Source organism: Kryptolebias marmoratus, linkage group LG7 (assembly GCF_001649575.2).
Source record: "Kryptolebias marmoratus isolate JLee-2015 linkage group LG7, ASM164957v2, whole genome shotgun sequence".
Taxonomy (NCBI): Eukaryota; Metazoa; Chordata; class Actinopteri; order Cyprinodontiformes; family Rivulidae; genus Kryptolebias; species Kryptolebias marmoratus.
The window spans coordinates 14844407-14852805 of NC_051436.1; the positions used below are offsets into that span (position 1 = coordinate 14844407).

At 39.6% G+C, this 8399-nt stretch overlaps 1 protein-coding gene across 2 annotated transcripts in view; it reads right to left on the minus strand.

Moving 5' to 3' along the window:
• The window catches only part of nat16 (N-acetyltransferase 16), a 29929-nt gene that overhangs the window by 15109 nt on the left and 6421 nt on the right, over positions 1–8399 (minus strand). Inside the window, exon 2 of one of the 2 annotated variants that reach the window (XM_017427030.3) lies at positions 2825–3008. The exons of the other annotated variant lie outside the window; for it this stretch is intronic. Within the exon in view, the coding sequence (XP_017282519.1) occupies positions 2825–2832 (8 nt within the window). The 5' untranslated portion in view covers positions 2833–3008. The remainder of the gene's footprint in view (positions 1–2824; positions 3009–8399) is intronic. 2 annotated transcript variants of the gene reach the window in all.

The window sequence follows — 8399 nt, forward strand, 5'->3', positions numbered from 1 at the left end:
ATCATCAAAATTAAACGAAATAAACATTTGAAATATATGAGTTTGTATGTAATGTATGAATATAATATACAAGTTTCACTTTTTAAATGGAATTACTGAAATCAATCTACTTTTTCATGATATTCTAATTTTATGACCAGCACCTGTATACTCGTATGTAATGTGTTTTTTAGTTCTCTTATTATTCCTTTTATCTTAACCTTTTTTCTCCCGATTGTCTTTCATTACTTTGGCACAGGTAGGTGTAGGGGGGGTTGTTCATTGTTGTTCATGTAAAATGTTTAAAAATTCCATATAAAGGAATGTTAAAAAAAGGCACATCCCCTTTTGATCCTCTGTCGTTTTTTTTTTCATCACATTCATCTTGTTAGAAGACACACACTCTTGGAAACAATAGAGATGATACTTCTCCCAGATGTTCTGGTCGTGCATTGTATTTTGGATCAATGGCGCTGTTTATTTATAGCTCTGTATACGACACAACGACAATAAAATTCTGTGCTGACAACTGTTTTGTTAAGGACTAGTCGACTTCAATGACTGATCGTTGTATCCCTGATCCAGACAAAGTCTTTTTCAGGGCACGTCTTGCATATTTCAACAAGACGATGCTAAACCTCACACTGCATCCATTACAACAGCGTGTGCTGAACTGACCTGCCGGCAGTCCAGACCTATGACCAGTTTAAAACACTGAAATGAAAAATCATGAAATGAAAAATCCATCAAAGACCCAGGACTGTTGAACAGCGAGAATCCTTCATCAGACCAAAATGGGACAACACTCCCTCCAAAACCTCCAGCAGCTGCTCTCCTCAATTCGTGGACTTTTACAGACTGGTAAAAGACATGGTTCTGTCAATCTTACAGCTATTGAGCCAAAATTTGGTATGGTAGTGGCTGAGAGTCATCCTCAACACATAGTCAGAGCCCTCGTCATTTAGCAACATCTTTGTTTGAAACTGTGACATTAACTGTTACTGTCTGTTGGCTAATTATCTCATGAACCACTAGAAGAACTTTCATTTTCAGACATCTTCAGAAAGTCATCAATGGTTTTACATCTTGGAGTCAACGCAATTCAAGATGGCCATCAAAGCTAATCTACCTTTGGCAACACAAACTTTGCTAAGAGTTTTATTAAAATCCACTATCTTAAATTATTCTACTTCAAGCATTAACCCCATTAACACATCTTGTAAGATGCGGCTGTGCTGGCTATTATGAATTAAAACTCATGAAAGGCAGCCTTTAATTGTTGTCATCAAATTCAGAATTACATGTTTTGTTTTTTTAAAAGAAATGGTACAATTTCTTGTAACATTTAACATGTTTGCATACTGTTGTATTTATATTTTACACCACATACCAACTTTATTGGAATTTGAGTTGTATATTTTGGTGTTTTTACTGTGTTAAATGACAATCATTCCAGTAAGGGATGGTGATGAGCAGAGAGAACAATCTCATAGTTGAATTACTGCTTTGTAAAGAGTCCAATAATCCTGTTCCAAAGCTTTATCTCAAGCCCATACGGGCCTTTACAGTAAAAACAATGTCTGGTCACAGCAGATACACACAATCACACATTGCTACACCGGGATTTTCCCATCATGCTTTGATGTTTTAGATGAGCTCACAGGCTTCACAAGGTTGTCTGGTCCTGTCAATGAGAGGGATATTGATTTGTTTTTCTGTCTCCTGCTCACTTTCACACAGTCATTGGTTCATTGTTCTTTTATCCTCTCACGTGTACTCTCATTGGCTGGCAGCGGACTCGAGACAAAATGGAATTTGGTTTAATTTGCAAACACTGTTGAACTGCCATCTATGAGCAAGAGCTCCCTACAGACTGAAGTTATTTAACACTAACAAAGCAAGATAAAGTTGGTTTTCTGTAAAGAAAATAAAAATAAAGTACAAAAATAAATGTAACCAAGTGTGGCAGTGGTTCTTAATTTTTTAATGCTGCCCCTTTTTGGAGGAAAATAAAGTACACTACAGTGTCCTGCAAATGTATTTACCCCTCTTGGTATTCTTTCTATTTTGTTTCCTTACAACCTGGCATTTAGAAGCAATAATTCCACAAAAAATAGTTTAGATTCACAAAGTTCAATAGGTAAATTGGGCCTTGTTTTAAATCATTTTAAAAGCTATAAAACTAAAAAGTGGAGCATGCATATGTATTCACCCCCTTTGCTTTGAAACCCTGACCATCACCTTCAGAAGCCACATAGTTCAAAAAGATCCATGTGTTGGTAATCTGAGAGTTAGATGATCTCAGGTTATATCCATTTGTTGTATCGGCCCCCAGAATCAACACTAGTCAATCAAATTTAAGTAGTAATGTCTACCACCAAGCAAGAGACATCATGAAGACCAAGGAATTCTCCACACAGGTCTGAGACAAAGTTGTACAGAAGAAAAGATCAGGGTTGGTTTATAAATAAACATCCTAGAACCCTGAGCATTTCATAGATTTACAATAAATCCGTTATTAGGAAATGAAAAGATGACATCACCACAGCAAACCTGCCGAGAGAGGGTCGTCCATAAAAACTCATGGAGCTGGTCAGGAGGGCATTAATCAGAGAAACATCCAGGAGGCCAAAGATAATCCTGATGGAGATGGGAGATGGGAGGATCTGTCCATAGGACCACTTTAACCCTCTCATTGCCTTCGAGTCAAATTTACTCAAAGTTACAAGAGCTTCCTTCCTCTCTTCAGTTATGAAGGCTTCAGGAGGGTTAAGCAGCACAAAGCTGGGCTTCATGGAAGAGTGGCAGGAAAAAGACATTGATTATAGAAAAAAAAAATTCTTACCCAATCATGTGGAAGAAGGTGCTGTGGTCAGAAGAGACCAAACATCAAGGACAACACCCTGTCTGAGGCAAATCTACCGCCTCTCATCATGTTGAGAACACCATTCCTACAGTGAAGCATGGTGGTGGCAGCATCATGCTGCGGGGATGCTTTTCATCGGCAGAGACTAGGAAACTAGTCAGATCTAAAGGAAAGATGAACAGAGCAAAGTACTGAAAAAATCTTTAGAGGAACTTGGCGGAGTCCGTACGTCAGCCAGGTGGATCAGTTTCCCACAATGCAGCTGAACGGGCTAACATTAAAGCTGGTTTTCCTGATGTAACTGGAGCTGGACACGTATTGCTCTAAAATCACCATCTTGGAACGAGTATGTTCGTGATAACAGGGAGCATTTTCATTCAATCAGTGTATACATAAATAGAACTAAGGTTTCCTGATTCAACATGATTCATTTATTCCAACGAACAGCTGGTTGGAACAGTCTAAAAGCTGGACGGGGGGGCTTCTTGGTGAGGAAACTCATTTATTTGTCCTAATATTAACCCCACTGATGTGCATCGAGCTGGCATCATTAGCAGTCAGTGGTTAAAGCGAGTGGCATCCTGTGTTTGGCAGGTTAAACTACAGTGTTTAGTTTTTCTGCCAGGCGCCTGAGTAGCTCTGTGTTTACAGTAGTTATGTCAACAAACAGAAATGGAAAGCCTCACCCTTTCTCCAATGAGCTTCTGCATTTGTTTACAAGAATAGCGCGTAATTCATGTAAGTAACGTCTAACATTAGCGGGTGAGAGGCTGATTTTGAACATGGGATGCAACGACTTGTCAAATCCAATATGAACTGCTCTCAAGTGACAGTCGTAGACGTGCCTTTTGAGGAGAATCACACACGCAGGGCGCATTCGCAGGAGGAGCATATTTAAATGGGGGCGTGACAGGAGAGGTGTGTGGCGTGCGCTCGGTTCCATGCTGACACTGGTTGTAATAAAGAAATGTGCTTGGATTTATGTGTGCATAAATGTGAATTTGTTTGTGCGTACGCAATTTTCTCCACTTAAGCACATATCATGTTTCAGTAGAAAGTCCACACAAGTCTTTGTACATGAGGCCCGTGATGCTTTTAGAGACTTAATCTCTCCCATATCAAGTCTGCCATCCCAGCCCATCCTGACCAGCATCAGTTTGCATACAAAGCAAACATGGGAGAGGCTGCTCAATCATGGAAAATACGATAACCACAATCAATTGATCAGTATTGTAATCACAGTCACTGAAAATAATCATTGAGTTTGGAAATGTTTGCACTTAAAGAGAGAAAACTGGCCTGTAGGTGAATTTCTTTTTCTTGATACCTTCTTGTTGAACTTTCCGTCCAAATACCTGACAGTAGTTGTTCAAATGCAGGCTACTGGATGAAATAAACACAAAGAAACAAATAAAAATCATTTCTTCTTTTTCATTATGTTGTATGGCCCTAGGCAATTTGCTTGTCCTCAATTCTCATTCTAAATTTCATGTTTTATGATGGAATATTTTCTCAACTGAAACATGACTTACCATGTGGTGCAATAACAAAATTGCTAAAATTAAATGGGAAAATATCCTTCATGTTTTAGGTGCTTAAAAAGCTGTAGGGCCCAAATAATTTCTAAATAAACATCAGTCTCTTTGTGAAATAAAACCTCCTCACCTTTGTGTATTATGAGAACAAAATAATCCTTTTGTAAAAGAAAACTGCTTCACATAGCTTAAATTTCCTTCTAGATTTCATCATTATTAGAGTAATGACGGTGCAATACTAGTCTGTTATAAGTCTGTCCTGTCTGAGTCACAGATGAAGACGATGAAGATGATGGATGGCGCTTCAGTCTGTTGTTTTCTTGACAGCAGCTTATTTCCCGTCTAAAGTTCAGCTGCAGCTTTCGGCTGCTTCGACGGGATCCAACAGAGCTCTAATCGTGTTTCAGAGCGGTTTTCACCTAAACGGCTGTAGTTGTATTGTGTTTTGTTGTTTTTTTAAATAGCAGAACGTGTGATTCCGACACATACACCTGCGAAGTCTAACAAACTCCCGTTTCTCTCGGCCTGACGTGTTTTCACAAGGAAGAGTTGTCACATGCTCCTCCTGCGTTCTCAGTCAGCTCCTCACCAGCAGAACATACAGGAACGTTGTTCTCCTAAAACACACACCATCATTTGGGCATTGATCTAATCGGAGCTGCAGCAGTGGGGAGGGGGGGCTACAGCAGTGGGGGGCAGAGCTGCAGCGAGGGGGTTGGGGGAGCCGCACAAAATGTCTTTAAACAGTCATCGTTTTTTTTTCTCAGTTACACTGTATTTGTGATCTTTTAAAGCAAAACCTGAAAATTGGAACAATCTAAATCTAAATATCTAAGTGATTTCTGAGCAACTTTTTCAGCAAGTTCTGTCGGCACACGACTGTCCTAATTGGTCACAAAAAATAGGTCTGAAGGAAAATAATAAAAAAGCAGTATGAAAATGAAACTATTTTCTGAAGGGAGAGATGAATATCGTAAAGACTGTAGCCGTATCTGTGCAGTCAAACGTTCCTCAAACTGTGCTACTTCGACGACAGAGCTGTGTAATTAATCAAATTTTGTCAGTTTTATTTTGGCTTCAAACGATGACAAAAATGGTGTAATTAACAAAAAAAAAAAAAAAAACAACATTTCAATTATTTTGCTACATTTGGCTTTCTAAGTGTGCACCTGTTTTGTCTTGTACATGATTGACAAGGAACACACAAGGAAATGCAAAACATCACCAGAAGCTGTGCCCCAAGTGGGCCGGCACTCACTGGAGCAAAGTACTTGCCCTTCTGAGTCTTTGTCCTTTGTGTACCCTAACCTTTTACAGCATACCACCACTTCATATAAACCTGTGTCACCAACTGTAACTTAAGAGGGATTCATATAAACTACATTACCCACAAGACAGCAGATGAAAACGGGACGTTTTGACCCACTCTGGGTTACATTTCAGGATCAGGTGATGCATGACTCATGAGGGACAATGACTGCTTTAGGTCCAAGGAGCCAGAAGGAGGACCAGCTCAGTGAGTGCAGGGAGTCTGCCCCTGTTACTGAGGGCTGTAATATCTACAGTCTGTGAACAGAGGAGGAGGATTGTTGGTAATTTAAGTCTTAGCCAAAACAAGACGTGGTTTTTGAACATGAGTGAAGCAACGCATCCAGGTACTTAACCTCTGTGCTCCTGCCTCTTTTTGGGGAGAAACAACCCCTCCACCCTGACTGGCAGTGAATGGAACTCCTGATGTGTTTGCTAAGAAATAAGACTACAGCATTTCTTTGAAACTTCTAGGTGACCAAACATTATGGCCTGCCAGGCAAATAATTATTTGACATCACTGTGTTAGATAAAAAACTTTAATAAATATGGATTAAGTCATCAGATTGGACGAATGGCGCTCCCAGTACCCTGGTTTGTCATAAACTATTTCCCCAGAAGAATATAATTGTCATAGTCATTACGTTTTCATTTATTAAAACTGCTTTATTTTGTTATTTTGACTGTCAGTCATAAGTTTTAGTAACATTAAAGTAATAAAATCCCTATTATACAGCATGAATTAACATGGGACTGCATGGTGGAGCAGTGGTTAGAACCGTTGCCTCACAGCAAGAAGGTCCCAGGTTCACCTTCAGGCCTTTCTGTGTAGAGTTTGCATGTTCTCCACGTGCACACATGGGTTTTCCCCAGGTACTCCAGGTTTCCTCTTAATGACTAAAAACAAAAATTGTCCCTAGGTGTGAGTGAGACTGTGCGTGGCTGGTTGCTTGTTTGTCTCTATGTGTCTCTGTGATGGACCAGGATGTCCCACACGTCTTGCAAAATGACTGATGGAGATAGACACCAGCTCCCCATGATCCGGAAAAGAAAAAAGAGGAAAGAAAATGGATGGATGTATGGATGAGCTAACATCATTAAGGTGGGATAAACAGATGATGAAGTGTTTAAATTGTTCAGCTTTAGTGATGATAATGATTGATGCAGTTTTGAAAGACTTAAAAATAAGTAAAATCCTACTTTATTAATAGTCTAAGTAACTTTGGACCTCCACATAACTTGTGTTATTTTTGTATGTGTGTACATAACAGAACAAAATGGACACCTATATTTACCAATGAATTCCTCTCTGCAGCAGAACTGAATCCACAAAGTTGTCCTTTTATTGTCTCTCTCTGCCTCAGGAAGCAAACCAAAATGTAAACTGATGTTTTTTTATTATTTCTAATGGGCAAAATGCAACAGAGACCAGAACCAAAGGTACTTATCCTTACCAGATGCTTGAACCGCCACCACTGGCGCCTTTCCATGTTGAGGAGCCATGGCTCTACTCCGAGTCACACACAGATAACCAAACTGCTCACCCTGTGCTGGGGCAACCAATTGGACCTCTTCTACACCCTGGCTGCGAAAAATAATTCTATTTATAAAAGTTATGAACAGAATTAATGAGCAGCCTTGTTGGAGTCCGAGTCTCACTCTGTAGGGGGATGACTTACCTCCGGCAAACTAGACTCTTGCGCCGTTTGAATAGAGATTGAATGGCCCGTAACAGCAGAACCCCAATCCCGTACTCACAGAGCACCCTCCACAGGGTACCCTGGGGAACATGGCTGAATGTCTTCTTCAAGTCCACAAAGCACACATAGACTGGTTGGGCAAACTTGCCCCCTCAAGAACCCTAGCAATGGTAAAGAACTGGTCCAGTGTTCTACAGCTGGGACAGAATCCACATTTTCCTCTTGAATCCAACGTTTAACCATTGACCAGACTCTCTTCTCCAGCACCCCTGAATAGCCCTTACCAGGGAGGCTGAGGAATTTAGTTCCCCGTTCCCCCTCCTTGAAAAGAGGAACCACCACCCCAGTCTGCCAATCCAGTGGCACTGCCCCTGATGTCCACAGGATGTTGCAAAAGCGTGTCAACTAAGACATCCTACCTCCTCAAGTTATTTATCAAACAGGAAACAGTTTGTCCAAATAAATGATATAAGATCTGAACTCTGTGGTATCACATGTGGGGTTCCTCAGGGTTCTGTTCTTGGACCAAAGTTATTTATTTTATATGTGAATGACTTGGTGAATGTGTCGGGGTTGCTTAAATGTGTTTTATTTGCTGATGACACTACATTTATTTGTTTGGGTGAAGACATAGAACAGATGTTGGAGATGATGCAGACGGAATTTGTAAAAATACAAACTTGGTTTAAAGTTAATAAATTATCGTTAAATATAGATAAAACTAATTATATGATATTCAGTAATAAAAAGAGAACTGTCAATGGTACGTTTAAAGTTGAAATCTGTAGAGTCAGTGAGGTGAAGTTTCTGGGTGTCATCATTGATGAAAAGTTAACATGGAGAGCTCATATAGATTATTTAAGAACAAAAATATCAAGATCTATTGCAGTACTACATAAAGTAAAGGACATATTTAATGATAAAGCACTATTTATATTATATAATGCAATAATTGTTCCACACTTGATTTATTGTATAGAAGTCTGGGGGAATGCATGTAAAACTATTACT